The 18,863-nt window shown below is 42.0% G+C and overlaps 1 protein-coding gene across 1 annotated transcript; it reads left to right on the forward strand.

Moving 5' to 3' along the window:
- Nucleotides 1-1,748: 1,748 nt before the first annotated feature.
- Nucleotides 1,749-13,814, forward strand: LOC129112847 (plexin-C1-like). The gene is made up of 17 exons (XM_054625084.1): nucleotides 1,749-1,956; nucleotides 2,001-2,749; nucleotides 3,278-3,400; nucleotides 6,040-6,174; nucleotides 6,323-6,423; nucleotides 6,501-6,606; nucleotides 6,694-6,859; nucleotides 7,019-7,121; nucleotides 8,111-8,186; nucleotides 9,010-9,051; nucleotides 9,186-9,319; nucleotides 10,064-10,243; nucleotides 11,665-11,773; nucleotides 12,115-12,288; nucleotides 12,376-12,543; nucleotides 12,756-12,852; nucleotides 12,974-13,814. The coding sequence occupies exons 1-17, from the start codon at nucleotides 1,749-1,751 to the stop codon at nucleotides 13,102-13,104; spliced, it is 2,802 nt and encodes a 933-aa protein (XP_054481059.1). The 3' UTR covers nucleotides 13,105-13,814.
- Nucleotides 13,815-18,863: the final 5,049 nt, after the last annotated feature.

Genomic DNA, 18,863 nt, shown 5'->3' on the forward strand with positions numbered 1-18,863 from the left:
TATGCCTAATGCTAATTTTTAATTAAAAGCTGTCTAATGATTTTGATGTAATTCTCTTAAGAGAGCGCCAGATCATCATTGGTAAGATGGTTGAGTGCACCATGTTTTAGGATGACTTTAGAATATACTGGTCGTGATGTGTGTGTGGAGCAACATGGAGCCCATGATTCAGGACGCGGTAGGTTAAGCTCACTGGGCGCAGCTGCTGCGACTAAAGAATTCAATTCAATTCAGTTTATTTTGTATAGCCCAGAATCACAAATTACAAATTTGCCTCAGAGGGCTTTACAATCTGTGCACATGCGACATCCTCTGTCCTTCCCTCACATCGGCACAGGAAAAACTCCCCTAAAAAACCCCTTTAACAGGGAGAAAAAAGGAAGAAACCTCTGGGAGAACGACAGAGGAGAGATCCTTCTCCCAGGATGGACAGAATGCAATATGTCATGTGTACAGAATGAACAGCATAACAGTTCTTAGATACAACACATTCAATGTATATGACATAAATGATTCATATAATAAGACTACTTATAATAACAGCAGCAATTATTACAGTAGAATTATAGCCATGAAAATAGGGATAGTAATGTGACTAATAATAATAATCGAAGTAGCAGTGGGTGTCAGTCGGCTCACAGCAGGAGGCACGACTACGGTCCAGGTACCACAACGATTCATGGAAACCTGCAGAACGAGAAAGCAAAAGGGCTTCAGGGTGGAAGTAAAGCTAAAATGCTTAATGGTACAGGAAATAGTAATAGTAATGTGACTAGTAATAATAATAATGGTGGTAGCAGGGCCGTAGCAGGATGCACATCCACGGTCCAGGTACAGCCACGATTTATAGAAGCCTGCGAAGCGAGAAAGCACAAAGACTCCAGGGTAGAAGCAAGTCAATAAGCGTAATAGTACAGGCAATAATAATAGTAATGTGACTAATAATGATAGTGGTAGTAGTAGTGGGTGTCAGCAGGGCCTCAGTAGGTGGCACGATGACAGTCCAAATATAACCCCGATTCCTGGGAACCTGCGAGGCGAGAAAGCACAAGAACTCCGGGGAAGAAGCAAAATCAGTAATGTGCATAAATAGGAGATTAATACATAAAGAAGGAGGGAGAGAAGAGGAGAGAGGAGCTCAGCGTATCCTAGGTAGTCCCCCGACTGTCTAGGCATATAGCAGCATATTTAGGGGCTGGTCAGTGGCAACGAGAGGAAAACCTTCCCAAAGCTGACACTAGATGTCAGATTTGCTCTACTGTAGGTTGAACATGCATACCGTTTTGAGATGCTGGTTATCTGATTATCAATCTTAATAAAGTATGTTTTCACTCTTTGCTAAAGCGGGACTGTTCAGTGACTTGTAGATGATCGAGGAACATCAAATACGCCTTGCAAATCACTCACATTATCTTTAATGGGAATCATTTTAAGGAACTCAATTCATATATAGATTGATTGAAGAGCGGGCCAATCAGATCTCCCTGCTGCTGCCTTATTCAGAATCTGTTTTTAAATAGTTGTTTTTTTTTAATCAAACAGCTGGAGGCTATGTAAAAAATGTGACAAGTACAAATGAGCGTTAACAGTAATGTTGCCAAATGATTATGTCCTTTGGTTTCGGTTTCGCTCGGCCCTCCCACTTTCAGCACTTCTCTTTTCAGGACCATGCGCGGCTCCAGTGTCACTGTGGAGGAGAGCAGAGCGCCATGAAGACCGTCAGTGTGTGAGAGCCCTGCTGCCTGAAGATGATCCTGCTGCCTGGTCTGTTGTTCATTCTCTGGGGAGAACCGGGTCGGTGCCTGGAGGAGACCGGAGGCTTCACTTTAGATGGAGACATCCGCCACTTCGCCGTGGCCAACAACACGGTCTACATCGCTACAGAGGAGAGGCTGTACCAGCTGAGCCACGACCTGACCCTGGTCCAGAGTCTGACCCAGAGAGGAGTCTTGACGGGTCCGGGTCAGACCTACGATGCGATATTTTCCCGGGTTGCTGAGTCGGACGACTCCAACGCAACTTTCAGCGTCAACATTTTATTGCCGCTGGTGAAGGACGAGGCTCTGATCAGCTGCGGTGTGGTCGAGTGCGGTTACTGCGAAGTGCTGGACCTGAAGAACATCTCTCATGTGCGGTACAGGGAGCGCATCCAGGTGGGATCCGGGGGCGCAGCAGCGCGTCCGTCGGCTTCCTGGTGGATGTGAAGCAGAGCAGGACCGAGACCTACATTCTGACTGCCAACCAGCAACACAAGACCACAACGAGCAGCTGCATATTATCACCAGATACGGTGAACCTCTATAACACGAATGACGACCAGAAAGGATCTATATTTACTAAGATTGGCGAGCACGATTCCCCTTCAATCAAACAAAACGAAGGCAATGTGGAATTTGTGGATGGATTTCAGATCAATTTAACTATTTATCTTTTCTCCAACATTCCCTCAAGTGACAAAAACAACAAAGTCCGTCTCATTTGGCTCGAAAGTAAAACAAACAAAAGGGAGACTCTCGGGTCTCTGCGGGGAGCGACTCTTAGTATCTCTGACGGTGATGAAGACAGCAGACTCGTCGCCTCCGCGGTGATCCCGGGTGGACCGCCGGTGCTCTGGAGCGGCGTGTTCAGTGTGGACGGAGGACAAACCAACACCCAGCTGGTTCTGTTTGACATCAGTCCGGATCTCAGCGGACAGGCCGATGATGATCCAGACTTCTACAGTGTCTCCAATGATAAGACAAAACGGAAGGTGGGTCGTTATATTATAGATAAACGATTTGTAGTTATCGGATGTTGTTTCCAATAAAGGTACAGGACTCTGGCTCATTTCACGCACTGACATTTTCTTGAATTTTGTCCAAAGTAAAATCCCATTTCAAGTTAACTATATAATTAAGCATTACTTGTGGTCAGCAAAGTAGCTATCTGTAAGTAAGCTTCAGTCAATGGACATGATAGATAGACTACACATAACAATAGATAATATTCAATGGGATGTGTGTGCCCACATAAATGATCATTTTTTTAGCTTGCACTTTGTAATGTGTATGCAGGAGTGTTCCTGTTGTGGCTCGCATTCAAAAGGCACAATGAAATGAGAAACAAAAATAGAATGAACGTGACTCTATTAGTCACAATCACTTGATCACCTAGCAATGCACTTAACTGAGTTTTGAGTCATGATGAGCTATTTCAACTGCCCTCAATACTACTTCAGGAAGCCATACATACCTGTTGGATCCTAATCTGATGATCAGTGTGTTTGTTTGTTTCTCAGTTAAAGACTCTGAAGCCAAAGATCGTGCTCTTCAGGCAGAACTACATGACCTCTGTTCTGGCAGTGAGACAGAAGGCCTGGATGGTTTTCTTCATCGGGACAGGAGATGGGCAGCTCATTAGGGTGTGTATAAATAATTCTTTGGAGTGAGTGCTTATGCATGCATGCATCAAATGCTACTATCTATTCTTTCCGTCTCCTTGATAAAACAAATGATATGCTGACGGAGAGCACTAATACATGCTCATTCACATGATTAAATAATTAAATAGGAAGCACTCCACAGTAACCCTCTTCTAGACACAATAGGCTCTTTCATGCTGAGTTAACCTTCTCCAGTTTTCATAAAACCCCTAAGTGTATTTCTCCCAGCTATGAAGTGTAGTATATAATTTGATATCAAAGGATGAAGGAAGATGTCCAGGTCCGTTGATGCAGTTTCAACAATTTCTTTATTGAATCAATGCATCTGAAGTCATTCTGTGCAGAATGGAGCCCATACAGAGATTCAGCACGGACTGAGGCTCTCAGCCTTCAGTCTGAACTTATGTCTGTGTTGTGCATCCCCTCAGTGTGCACAAAGGCAAAACACATGTTGAGCAGTACATGCATCATTCAGACACCTTGAAACATACACTTTTTGAAATACGTTCCTGAGAACCTAGAATCTTCCATCTGTGTAAACATCACTATAAACAAGGTTGTCATGTCGTGTGTTGTTCATGAGGTCATTGTTAGGACTCCCAACATCACACAGCATGCAACAACTTCATGGCCTCAGTACAACAAGGTATAGCAGAATATGATAAAATACACTACAGAAGCAGAGGCCTAGCAGAGAAGAATGGCTTTTCTATTGACTCGCTAGCAAATGTAACACATTGGGGAAGACACCTGACAGCTTGTGGAAAAAAATAGACAAAAACAGGAGCTTCCCATAATCATTATCATCAAATTCAGTATATTGCTGTTCAACACCAGCCCGTTCTTATCATTAAATCAAATCTTTTGAACACATCATGTGGTGGGAGAGTAGGTTCACTGTCAGGGTAGTGTGGATGTGTACTGTTTAGGGTTAAGTGGAGAAAGTCTAAGCAAACTAATTGGCAGAAAGTCACTTATTGACCCTGATAACATACCTACTCTCAGCCCTATCCATCTTAACATCAAAGATTCATTTCCTGTCACAGTTCACAGTGCAAACACTCTGAGAGGGTAGGAAGAGATGAAGGAAGTATCACCTAAAAGAGATAGTTTGTGTGTTTTGAAGTGGGTTTGTATAAGGTATTTAACGATAGTTTATTACCTACATTAGAGGACAGTTTGGAGTAGCAGACAGTAGTACCAGTATTAAAGCAAGTCAATGTGCTGCTGTGGATGGGGGCAGCAGCCACATGCATTTTAGCCACCTTAAAGAATGGCCCACCAAAAATAAACATCACTTGAAGTGAACAATATATATATATAATATTTTCGTCGGTTTACCTTGCCGTGAGACAGATATACAGTATGTTTCCAACGGTAGAAAAGAAGTCGTTATCACTCCTGTGATCTGCGATGTAAAATTATATCTTATTTTCGATATACTCTGGAGACTTTTGCAAGGAGTATAGACCGATACAGCGGCATCAGTTCCACATCGTAAAAGGCTGTGTCACGGCAAGGTAAACCGGCAAAAATATTTTAAATACAGTCTGCACTTAAACTGATAGATTATTTTTAAAGGTGGGACTTTCTTTTAGGTGGTTTAATACATTTTGCTGCGGCTCCGTTCCAGAGCAGCACATTGCTTTGCTCTTTACGGGTACTTCTGCCTTCTTCTCATACCTTTGGGCATTGACCGTCATCTACTGTAGGTAAAACACTGAATGTGCCTCATACAACCCTACTTTGAAACACCTGAACTATCCCTTTAAATATTCGTCAGTCAACAATTGCCAACAGGTGTGCAGTCAGAACAGGCAAACAGATCCAGGGGGAGTCAGAGAAAATAGGGCAGGAATCGAGGCAAGATTCAAGTTAGACCAACAGGTAACCGGCAACAAACTCAAGCAGGTTAAGAAAGAGATGCACATCTACAGCAACATGGCAAAGATGGCTGACTAAAAGCTGCCCTCCATATGCACCGAGAGTGATTGAGCAAATTAGGTCCAGTTGTGCAGACAGGTGTGTGGCCAAGTGATAGCCAGAGGAGGGAAACTCACCAAAAGGGTAAGTAAAGCATGACAGAACCTGAAAAACTCCAGCATATACACTTGTAAGTCTAAGGCGGAAGCCTTCTGCTTCTCTTTTGGCAGCTCAAAATTGAGTTGACCACATCCTCTGTTGGTAAATTGTTAAGTTGCACTGTGGAAGTCACATGTTGTGAACATAATGACAGAAACAGCTTTTTTTTCTGTGCTGGTGTGAGCTCTTAGGGTTGTCATAGGTCAATACAGTGGCCCTGTTAAAACTGAAAGATATCAGTGGTTTTAACATTTTCCATTTTAGGCAATATTATGATGCTGAGCATCTGATTGAAAAATCCTCTTAGGCTGGTTAGCCTGCTACTCCTCCAACATACATGCCTCGGTCAGAAATGGATCAAAATAATTTTCTTCCTTTTTATATTTTGACCAGTAACCTCTCTCCACCTCTAGTTTGCCTGTTGTTTAACTTAAAAAAAGTATTTAATCTGTTCATTAAACCATAACCTTTTGATATTAACCAGCGGAGAAGCTCAGTCAGTCAGAAACATAACAAAGCTGCGTTCCTCTTGTCAGCTTGCTGTGGATCAGAACTATCACACCACCTGTCCCAGGGTGCTCTACAGGGCCAATGACGACCGCCGAGTGTTTCCAAAAATGCTTCTGGATCAAGTGGATCTTAAACATGTGTACGTGCCATTACAAAATCAGGTGGGTGCATCACACATGTATCATGTGTAAGGCTGTGGTGAACACTGATTGATTATGAATACCTAAAAATGCCTGGATGTTTTTATTACCACAATGTCATATGTAAGTATGCTGTATTTTAAAGTGTTAAGTTTGTGTTTTGTTCTAGATGAAGCGTGTACCCGTGTCCAACTGCAGCACATACACCAATGTGCAGGACTGTTGGTCTGCACAGGATCCATACTGTGTCTGGTGTGGATCTAGAAAAAGGTCAGATAAACGGCATCTGCAGATGACACCTTCAAACAATCATAAACTATTTTAAAACATGTTTTTTCTCTTCTTAGTTGCACATTTGAAGATGACTGCAAAGATTCAGACTGGATCTCAATTCCTGATGGTTCTCAACCCAAAATGGTTTCCTACAAAGTAGCAAAGGACAGCACGGGTCAGGTACAGATCATGTACAAGCTTTCGACTGTGCTCTGTTGTGACTGTCACTTGTTTCCCCGTTAAACACTCTTATCCTTCTTTTCTCAGATAACACTTAACATCCAGACACACCTCACTGTGGGCCAGAAGGCACTGTCTAAGTTCGCCTGTCAATTCTCCGCAACTTCCATTGAGCTTTGTAGCACGAGAAGCCCTCCTCCCCTGTTCCCACAATGCACCTGCGTCTTTTCAATTAGCACACTTCCTGCTGAAGGTCAGTGAGTTATAAATATAATAATCCAGTGAATTATATACCTGATGATCAATGACTTTCACACTGTCACAAGAGTCCTGTAAGGTGAAAAGTTGACGGATTTTAAATACGTATTCCTGAATATTATGACCAAGACTGTATGTGCTATTTTCACCTCAGGCCTGCCTGTCACAGTTAAGTTCAGACTTGGGACGACAATATTGAAGGAACAACTGAAGCTGTCCAACTGCTCTGAAATTAAGGGACCGCCAACCTCTGTCCTGTAAGTACATAGTCAGTCATACTCATCACTGATGAAATGATCAGGTCCCAGGTATAGAACAAATAATTTAACCTAGTCTCTTCACTATCGTCCAAATTCTATTGGATAAAAGCCATTGTGGTTTATTGAGTATCATTGTGGAACCATACAAATAAACATTTATGTACAGTGTCATAAGACGCACACAGGTATACAACTTGAAGCTTCACAAGCCAACACATACTACTATGATGGCCAAACAGATTGTATATGAAAGTTACAAAAAGGAAAAAAACTACATAAAACAAAGTTATAAAGAAATAGAATAAACATTGAACATAATATGTAAGAAAGAAATCGAAAAAGAACTAAAGACAAATAAAAGAAAATGAAAAAGGATAGACAGAGGCCCCAAAATGTATTCAATGACTTTTGAGTGGTGTAACTGAGTCATTTTCAAGTTTCAAATGGAACATTTTATAACAAGTCCCCAATCCAGTGGGAATGAGAGGGAGAGGCATCTCTCCAATCAAATTGTATAGCTTTTAGAGCCATCAAGGAAATGAAGGCTAGCATCACGGTTTTGGGCCAAATTTAATTTGAAGGAAGGGAAGGGAGTGTATTATATTAAGGCAAAGTGCCATATGCCATCTGAAAATGTAAAATCTAGGTCCTGTTCCTATATTTGACATTGGGGAGCAGCTAATGTTTGAGATGAACAGCCTAGTAGAAAAGCCTCATTGTGCTACTATCAAGGGATGGAACTATTTGCTCTGATGAAAAAAAAATCAAACAACATAAACAGACTGCAAGCCAAAAGTTTCAGGATAAAAAGAGAGAAAAAGACCAACAGAACCAACAGTCATCTTACCATCCCTCCTGCATCTTACTGCTTAGCCTCTTATGTTTTAACATCAGGAAACATTATACAGTATTACTATGTTGGGTCTTTGTGTTATTATGATTCAAGTTTTATCAACAACAATAGATAACATTTGTTTTCTCTTCAGGTGTCGGCAGTGTATCGAGGCTGGATGTGGCTGGAGCAAAAGCGGCTGTTCCTGGACAAATGGAGGAGTGGAGGATGTAATTATGTTTTTTATGTATTTATCTAACGTACAGTAGGCTTTTCCAGACCTCATACATGTTTCCAAGTGCTACATTTTAACACCCATGCATTAACACTACAGTCAATTTGAGCCATTTGTAAGTTTGAAGACTATGACTGTTTATGATTCTGATATTTGTTGTTACTGGTTAAGAATAATTATTTTAACTGTCTTTCAACAGATTTTTAACAAGTATGTTACATTCATGTTGGCTACAATTAGCAAATACCAGATAAGTCAACTGGAAATTAGTTGATTCATAATATAGACTCATAATATATATCATAATAATATCTTATATCTATTTCTTCTGTTATGCAAAGATTCACTTTATCAGTTTAGTTTCAATGTATCAATATTTATTATTCTCAGAATTTCAGGGATTCATTATTTTCTTATCTATCGGTTAAAGAAATTGTTGTTCGTTTTGGGAAATTCACTTACTACTTAGCCTGGATTTATTTATTTATCTTGGAACAAAGGGGCAGCAAGAGGAGACGGTCAGCTACGATGAAAATCTAGAGAAAGAAATGCCTTCCAGCAGCACCAGAACAGTCCTGATTTCATGTTGTGTTGTTAGATAATGTTAGCGAGCTAGTCACCAGCTGGCTCTCTTCTCTGCTGTCTGCTCAGAACACATGCAACATGTATATAAGACAGCATTATAGTTGTTGAAATATAACTCAAGCAAGCTGCTTTCTAACTTCCTATTTCCAGGTCCTGAATCAACAATTAATATTACATTTATTGTGTATATCATGTAAACCTGCTTCATTTCTTCCCCTCACTTCCTCCTGCAGGACAACATTTGCCAAATGAATGAGTCAGGGATGAACTTTTTTGTGAGTCTGAATCTCATTTCTCACACATGTTCTTCCTCTGATGTTCACCTCATTCACATTCAGAAGAGATTAAAACATCATTACACATTAAAATGCATTTAAACTGATAATCTTTGTGTGTGTTTTACTGTCAGAAACCAGAGATCTCCTCCATCACTCCCAGTGTGGTGTCTTTCTACGGCAGAAACCATGCAGTGCTGTCGGGTTACAACCTCAGTGATGTGACCAGAGTGAGGATCCAGGCGGACATGGACTGCACTCCACAAGAGTGAGTCAGTTCACGAGTGGCTAAAATTACGCTTATACTATAAATAATAATTCAAAGATAGCAGTTATTACTGCAGAGAGAAATTCAGCCCATTGTGCAAGTTTACGATATTGACGGTTCACTCAATACTTATATTATTGACTAGACAGTCACTAATATATGTGCACTGTTCTTACCTAAAGTCAAACTGGATTTTTGATGTATAATATGGCTCTGCTCTACAAACACAATCGAGGACATTTTGTTTGAGGTTTTTAAGTACTTCTACTTGAATGAGACTTGCGTCATGATTCATACATGCTTATGATAAACTTCAGTTTTGTTTTGCAGCAAGTCAGAAACCCTTTTGTTGTCAGTGGTGCAGCTGCTGATATGTCAGATGCCAAGTTTTTAGGTTAAGGAAAGCCTCAAAATCAAAATGTGTGGTATTTGCCTTTATAAATATAAACCTGTGCACCCTTTGCTTGTTAGCGGTGTAGCTCAAATCGCAGTTTGGTATCCTCTCATCAACTTGAAAATTAAGCTGAGTGTGCTTCTGCTTTAGGAGTTTGCTTCTGCTTTAGGTATGACAATTCAAAGTTATTTAAGGATTGTGTTTTTACCGTCTCGGTGAGTTAAAAGAGATGTTTAGTTATGTTGAGGCACTTTTTTCTGCCCCGCGCTCGGCTGTTTTCGGTTTAATATGGTTGTTATGATGTTCTCAAAGTCTTGATCTCAGCGAGGCTAAATGGTTTCCCCTCTCAGGTCTCCTGTATGGAACAACGCTGGTGTGACACTGAAGTTCCACATTCCCAGTACCGATAATAAAGGCACGGTCAAAGTATGTGTTCTCCTCCCAGACGGTAGTTGCCATGGCAATGCTAAAATCACCTACAAGTCATCCCCATCCTGCACCAACATTGTACCAAGCAGCAGCTGGATCAGGTATGACTGGATTTGGTGTGTGTGTGTGTGTGTGTGTGTGTGTGTGTGTGTGTGTGTGTGTGTGTGTGTGTGTGTGTGTGTGTGTGTGTGTGTGTGTGTGTGTGTGTGTGTGTGTGTGTGTGTGTGTGTGTGACTGTCTTATAAAGCCACACAGGTTAAAAATATGTGGATTTATATGAAAAAAAAAACACATTGTGGTCAACACCATAATTATCATGACTGATCGGATTACTTCATTTTATACTCTGGCACTTACAGATGCTCTAGAAAGCTATGCTAAACTTCAGTTGGCATATTTAGGGATCTGCCTCCAGTGCTTTGTCACTAACTTCAATAGATTTGGCTCAGACTTTTCTACCGGTCCGCAGAGAAAGATTATTTATTTATTTTAATTAAAAAAAAAAAAATTAAAAAAAAAATACATTATTTCCGTTTTGTTTATCCAGTGGTGGGTAGAGTACGGCAACGTTGTTAGTACGTGAGGAACAGTTTAGGGTCATCTTATGCGGAAAGAACGCCACTTCCCGAAAGCAATGTCTTTCACCATTACACCTCTTCCCTTTTTTAGTTGCAGCAGCTGAAAGTGCCACTTCTGTCTTTTTACACTGTTGCTTGCTTAAGGTTCAATTGATGTGCATATGTATAGCACATACATATCAAATGATCTCAAGACCATAAGTGTTACTGCATTATTATCACCATATAGAAGAGCAGAGGTTTTCTTCAATGTTATCATTTCACCACCCAGCCAAAGTAATAAGATTACAGTTTCTAGTATGGTGGTTTGTCATTTATACCCACCAGTAAGCATGCACAGCTTTCAATTTGCTCCCTACAAATTCTTGAAGGAACTTTGGTATTAAACAGCAACATGTATTAGTTTTGCCACGCTAGCTGCAGAGCTTATGAATGGCAAAACTTGTTCCAAAACAGAATATCTCAACAATTGAGTCGCAGTGACTTTCATTTAGGATTTCCAAATATAAGTTCAAGGTCAACTTGAAATTTAATATTGGAAATAAATGGCAAATTTCTATGAAATCTGTGGTGGATATTCATGATCCACTGAGGATGAAACCTTATGTTTCAAAATACTTAACAACTTTTCCTCCATATAAGCTACACATTTATTTTTAATTTCTTTCATTTTTAATAAGGCATTTGTTTTGTCCAATCATATTGTAGGGTGTAGTGAACCATGAAGCTTCCAGAAGCCACAATAAGATATTTAAACGTATGTAGCCAGAGATGTCTTTTTATCATAATTTCAGGCTATCATGGTAAGAAAATGCTTTCTGTGGTAAAGAGTTAATGAGTTAGCATTGGCCAATCAACTATGGTTGGCCTTCAAAAAAAACTCCATCCCTGAAGCACAATCAAACGTCTTCTTCTCTGATTGGCTGCTGCTCTGTGTTCTGTAGTGGGAAGAGGAAGGTCACAGTCATGGGGTCCCACGTGGAGTTTGTGGAAGGGGTGATGCACAGCCACGCCCTGCGGGAAGTCAGAGCTCCCAGAAACATAAACTATCAGGTAAGACTGTAGACTGTCCCATTGTATTGTTGTCTCACATAAATTATGTCATGTTACATCATAATCATGCTGCATTACAGTATATTTTCACATTATATGACAGCATGCCCGAAAAAATGTTTTCCTTGTACGTCACATCCTTCTATGACACATCCTCGTGATGCATCATATGTAATTTCACATCAACCATTGTCACATTGTTTCATTGTACTATGCCGTATAACTTTCATGTCACATTACATTGCTTACAGGGTTACCATCACCATGTCGTGATATGCCATATTCAGATTGTTGTATTATACTCTATATAACACACAGTTTGTTTTTTTTGCTCTCTTTAGAATCTTACCTATGACACACCTGAAGCTGACAAAAAGATTTCGACCAGCACCGTGTTTCTGAAAGTGGCCAATGAAACCTTGGCCTGTTCCACAACGTTAAAGTACTACCCAGACCCCGAGTTCACTAGCTTCACTTCCACAAGGACAGGGGACGATGTCCGCATCACCATACAGGTAATGTATATTTTGTTTTAGCACAAATGCACAAATACAGGACAATGGATACATAAGATGTCAAATTTGTTTTTGTTGTCATTTCAGAAAAAGGCAGACAAACTGGAGATGACCCTAGCAGAGTTGTCAGTGTGGGGCGTTGAGGAAGGAAAAGAATACCCCTGTATCATGCAAGACAAAGAAACCAGTAATGAGATGGACTTTTTCATCTGTGAGATTGAAAGGACACCCAAAGCTAAATTTCAGCAGTTAATGGTAAGTCTTTCAGTCACACACCAGTCTAGACATTATTTTAGAAAAATAAAACGTCAATTCTATTTTGATAATAATTACAACAGTACAATGTGCGACCAAATACACCCAATGTCTTCAGAAGTGTATCGGTTTCCATGCAATAGTTACCTAATCAAAGTAGTAAACATGCAAAATTAATTTCAATTATAGCGTGATAGTCCCTTTTTTTACAGATAAAGTATGGAGACAAGACGGTAACACTGAATCTCAGCTCTTCATTTCATCTGTACCTGCTTCTTGCCCTTCTGCTGATACCCTGCATTATTATTGGTAAGAACACAGAGAAGGGTTGAATGCCTCAATAGCACATAGAGGACAAGCTTTTCCCTGGAAGACCATTTTCTAATTGAATTCTATGAATTCCGTTTGTCTGCTTGGTTCTGTCGTTCAGTGGTGCTGATCGTCTACAGAAGCCAACAGAAGAAGCTCACGGCTACGATGAACAAGCGTATGGAAGACCTGGTGCTCGACATCAGAAATGACATTAGACAAGGTCCGTCTTCTGAAGCCCAACTCCTGTAGCATAATCTCCTTCTCTGTTATACATCCGTATACTCCGTAAACACTCACATTTTTGTCAAAATATGGCAGGTGTCTGCTTCGCTCTAGAAACATAGCTGCTTTTGTTAAATGAAAAAAAGAAATTTGTAGAAAAACATGTTTATATAATATTAATTGATATCCATTCATGTAAATACCCAAGGTATTGGGTGGTGTCCGAACTATAACTCAGGTATCATATCACAACTGTTAAAAAATGTCCAACACTAATATAGTCGAAGGCACCCAAATCCCAATCAAAGAGTAGTCAGCATACAGTTGCAATGGTTTTAGCCACCCTTGCTTTGTGTTTCCTGAGGTAGCATCATGATATCTGATATATTACTTAAGTGATAGCTCTTGAGTGAGTGTCATTTGGGGCTGAAGACTACAAGTTTGGAAATAACAAAATCTGACTGTATGGAGGCAATGAAGACATGTGTTTACCAGACCTCTGTAACCTGCTCCTTCTTTTTGTTGAGGCCAGTGGCTCCAGGTTACAATAACTGCTGCTAGCATAATTCACCCAATCCCTGACTCTGACCCAACAGTCTCTTCTCAAGTTGCATTTTGGGTGTTGTAGGCACCTGGTTTTGACAAGGAAGAACAATGCCTTGAACGGAAAACATGACATCTCTGGTTCTGCTGATATTGATCTTCATTTTCTAAACTAATAAAAGAGCAATGCTTCATTTGTGGAGTTCTCTTTAAACTTCTCATGCAGCACCATCACCTGGTCAAAATTTTAATTTATCCAATACTTTGGTTTATGCTAAAACAGGAAACTATGATAATTAACATTGTAAACATTATACCGCCTAACATCAGCAGGTTAGCATATACCACTGTGCCTAACAGAGCTGCTGGCATGGCAATTTACAAATTGCAGTTACTGTATCTGATTGTACATGACAAATGGCTCAACCTTATCAGACAATGGCCCTGAGTTGTTCCACTTACCGTTACTATTTACAGTTAACTCAGCCTCGACACACACACACACACACACACACACACACACATGCAGTTCCTTCTTATGACGTGAAACGTCCTGAACTTTTTCTGATCTCATACTTCACACATATACGGTTGATGTTAAATGGCCTCATTTGTAGTAGTCGGCTTTTGGCCTGCAGACATGTAAGACCCGTTAGTGATTAGCAGCACCAGTACAGTCTGAGTCTGTTTCTCCAGACGTGCCAGATAGTCAGTCACTCAACACACAAATCTATCGTCTATAAATGCAGCCTCACTTAACTCTTCCACAGTGTAGCCGACTCTTGACTACCGTAGGTTCTCCCCAACACAGATACGGCTTCAGCAGGTAAGTTTAACAAAGGTATATTTATTTATTTCAAAATACAACACAACATGCGGACCGTCGTGCGCTCCGCTTCGCTGCCCGGCTTCTCGGGCGCACTCGGTCCACCGTGCCCGGAATGCCACCACTCTGATGGCTTTCCGCTCCCGTCTCAGTCCTCGTTCCGCGTGTGTGACTGTTCCCCTTGAACTCCAGTCTGCTACTGCTTAAGTAGATTTGGCATAATTATCACCACATTACAGCTGTGTTGATTGAACTCACCACGGCACTGTTCCCATGAACCACTCCCACACCTCTCTCCCCCTGCTGCTGAGCGCAAACCACGCCCACTGCCACACACCTCCACCGCCCGACTTAGGCCGGGGAGCCCCCCGGCCTATGGACCACTTTGAATTTAAAAGGCTGCAACGCCAGATACCACCGAGTGATCCGGGCGTTGGCATCCTTCATGCGGTGGAGCCACTGTAGAGGGGCATGGTCCGAATAGAGGGTGAATGGGCATCCCAGGAGGTAGTAACGCAGGGCATCGACCGCCCACCGGATCGCCAGGCCTTCCTTCTCCACAGTGCTGTAGCGAGACTCCCTCTCGGACAGCTTTCCGGCTGATGTAAAGCACTGGGCGGTCGATCCCCTGCACCTCCTGGGACAAAACGGCCCCCAGCCCCCTGTTCGAGGCATCAGTCTGCAGGATAAAAGGGAGAGAGAAGTTAGGTGTGTGGAGAAGAGGTTCCCCACAGAGGGCCTGTTTTACCCTCTCAAGCGCCAGCTGGCACTGCTCCGTCCACTGGACCGGATCTGAGGCACCCTTTCGAGTCAGGTCAGTCAGGGGGCTGGTTAGGTCGGCGAAGTTGGGGATGAACCGCCGGTAATACCCTGCCAGCCCCAAGAACCGCCTCACCTCTTTTTTGGTCTTGGGCCTCGGGCAGGCTGCAATCGCTGCTGTCTTGTCGACCTGGGGACGAACCTGCCCTCCACCCAAGTGGTACCCCAGATACCGTACCTCCCTCCGTCCAACCGCACACTTCTTCGGGTTGGCGGTGAGCCCAGCCTGTCTCATAGACTCAAGCACCGCGGACACCCGCTGCATGTGCTCCGCCCAGCTGTTGCTGTGGATGATAACATCATCCAGGTAGGCGGCAGCATAAGCAGCGTGTGGACGCAGTACCCGGTCCATGAGACGTTGGAATGTGGCTGGGGCACCGAACAGCCTGAAAGGAAGTGTGACGAATTGGTACAATCCGTACGGAGTGGAGAAAGCCGTCTTTTCCCTGGACTCTGGAGACAAGGGAATCTGCCAGTAGCCCTTGGTCAGATCCAGTGTCGTGAAAAACCGAGCCGTGCCGAGCCGGTCCAGGAGCTCATCGACCCGGGGCATTGGATAGGCATCAAACCGTGACTCGTCATTCACCTTGCGGTAGTCCACACAGAACCGTATAGACCAGGGGTCTCAAACTTAATTTACTTGGGGGCCGCTGGAGGCAGAGTCTGGGTGAGGCTGGGCCGCATCGGGTATTCCACAAGAAAAGCTTTGTTAAAAAAATTCCAATCTTCTCAAATGTCTTTATTTTTATTTTTTTAACACAAAATAAGATGAAAAAATAAATAAACAAATTAAGAATTAATAAGTAAATAAATCAGTAATAAATAAATAAAATAATAATAATTAGATTTCTCTAGTCAACAACTATGTGTGGTTTCTTCAGTCTTCTATATCTGCTGTATTCAGATTTAAACGTCTTTATTAACAGTTCTTTAACCTCAATGGGTTCTTCTGAACATGAATTGTCCTGGACATGAATGGAACATTGAAGAACATGAACTGTTCTTCTGAACATGGCTTCTCTTGCCTACTCCTTGCTGCTAGAGACCTGGCAGCGCTTCCTCTCGCATAGCTGAGCCACATTTGTCTTGAGGGAGGAAGCAGTTGAGACCCTCAGTATGGCTTGAAGATGATCATCAGTAAGTCTGGACCTGTACTTGGACTTATTGAAGTTCAAGGTGGAGAAGAGCTTTTCGCACAAGTATGTGCTCCCAAAAAGGCACATGGTCCGCTTGAACATTCGGGAAGGCTCAGGGAAGCTGGGGGTCAATTCTCTCAAAAAATTGCCCAAGCTTGTCTGCTTTTCCACTCACCTCCCTGAACTTGGCTTTGAGGTCAGAGTTGCACTGCAGGTCAATGAGCTCCATTTGAAGCACAGGAGGGGCATCTTGCACATCAAAGGAGAAGGGGTCCGCAAAAATTTGAAATGTGGCTCTGTGCGTCTTGAAGTCTGCAAATCTGTGATCAAATTCCTCCTGTAGCTTCAAAATGGCATCAACATACTTCTCACCACTGAATGGTGTGCCTGCATCCACGAGTGCCTTGCATGCTGGGAAATGGCAAAGGTTTGTCTGAGAGAGCTGGGCTTTCCATAACACAAGTTTTGTGGAGAATGCTCTCACGTTGTCATAAGCAGCACTGACGAGTTGCCCCTGGCCTTGTAACTTCTTGTTCAGTACATTAAGCTCATGTGTGATATCAACAAGAAAAGCTAAGTCCATGAGCCATTTGGGATCACTTAGCACAGGAACAGCCACCCCATCCTTCTCCATGAAGGCTTTCACTTCTGCTCTCAACTCAAAACATCTCTTCAAGGCGTTTCCCCTGCTGAGCCAACGTACCTCGGTGAAGAAGAGCACATCCCCATATTCTGACTCTATTTCCTCTCAAAAAGCACAGAACCTTCGGTGCTTTAAGACTGTTACTGCCGACGGACAGGTGTCGGTGTGTGACTGCAGACCACATTAGGCTACATTATTTTCTTACTTTTCTTTTATCTCGCCGCGTACGCATCACTTTGATTTATTTTGTCAGAGAGAGACATATATACATATATACATATATACGTATAATGTCCCGCTGGGCAGCAACTTAAAAAACTTTTTTTTGGAGGTGTTGTGAACGCAGCGCTGGGACGAATGTCCGCGTTTAACTCTCCATGGCAACGCTGCTGTCACTGTAACTCTCCATGGCAACGCTGCTGTCACTGTCACTCATTGAGAATGTTTCTCTGCTTGCATCAAGCCCGGTCGATGTCCCGCCCCCGAGAGCCATATACCCACCGTGATTGGTTCGTTCAGCTCCGCACACAACACTGTAAAGTCATTCATATAAAAGCCTAAATATTAAAGAAAAACGGAAAATACATAAACGTAGCTACATGACAACAAGTACATTCATATTTACCAATACATACTTTAACCACAGGAACTCACAAACTGGAGTAAGTAACTGACATAATGCACTTTTTTTAATTTGCTAGCTGCAACCGCCGACCAGTTCAACCACAAGAGGGTACAGCAGGCTTTCTGAAACCATGTAAGTTAAAAATATATATTTTCTACATAATTTTACTTATTTAGGATATTTATTTAAAGTATAAATGACTATAATCGTTACTGTTTGGAATTAAAGTTATAATTTATGTCAATGTAGTAAAACTACATGATTTCAGAAAATGCTGTCATCAATTTTGCATTCACCTGTTTGGTCAATTCAATTCAATTCAGTTTATTTTGTATAGCCCAGAATCACAAATTACAAATTTGCCTCAGAGGGCTTTACAATCTGTGCACATGCGACATCCTCTGTCCTTCCCTCACATCGGCACAGGAAAAACTCCCCTAAAAAACCCCTTTAACAGGGAGAAAAAAGGAAGAAACCTATGGGAGAACGACAGAGGAGGGATCCTTCTCCCAGGATGGACAGAATGCAATAGATGTCATGTGTACAGAATGAGCAGCATAACAGTTCTTAGATACAACACATTCAATGTATATGACATGAATGATTCATATAATAAGACTACATATAATAACAGCAGAAATTATTACAGTAGAATTATAGCCATGAAAATAGGGATAGTGATGTGACTAATAATAATAATCGAAGTAGCAGTGGGTGTCAGTCGGCTCACAGCAGGAGGCACGACTACGGTCCAGGTACCACAACGATTCATGGAAACCTGCAGAACGAGAAAGCAAAAGGGCTTCAGGGTGGAAGTAAAGCTAAAATGCTTAATGGTACAGGTAATAGTAATAGTAATGTGACTAATAATAATAATAATGGTGGTAGCAGTCGGTGTCAGCAGGGCCGTAGCAGGATGCACATCCACGGTCCAGGTACAGCCACGATTTATAGAAGCCTGCGAAGCGAGAAAGCACAAAGACTCCAGGGTAGAAGCAAGTCAATAAGCGTAATAGTACAGGCAATAATAATAGTAATGTGACTAATAATGATAGTGGTAGTAGTAGTGGGTGTCAGCAGGGCCTCAGTAGGTGGCACGATGACAGTCCAAATATAACCCCGATTCCTGGGAACCTGCGAGGCGAGAAAGCACAAGAACTCCGGGGAAGAAGCGAAATCAGTAATGTGCGTAAA

Source organism: Anoplopoma fimbria, chromosome 23 (genome assembly GCF_027596085.1).
Source record: "Anoplopoma fimbria isolate UVic2021 breed Golden Eagle Sablefish chromosome 23, Afim_UVic_2022, whole genome shotgun sequence".
NCBI classification, from domain to species: Eukaryota; Metazoa; Chordata; class Actinopteri; order Perciformes; family Anoplopomatidae; genus Anoplopoma; species Anoplopoma fimbria.

Excerpts from the sequence above, each read along its gene's own strand:
- LOC129112847 (XM_054625084.1), top strand. The coding sequence starts at position 1,749 with ATGATCCTGCTGCCTGGTCTGTTGTTCATTCTCTGGGGAGAACCGGGT. Across the intron at positions 9,320-10,063 it reads ATGGACTGCACTCCACAAGA|GTCTCCTGTATGGAACAACG; the intron begins GTGAGTCAGTTC and ends TTCCCCTCTCAG. Across the intron at positions 12,289-12,375 it reads ATGTCCGCATCACCATACAG|AAAAAGGCAGACAAACTGGA; the intron begins GTAATGTATATT and ends TTGTCATTTCAG.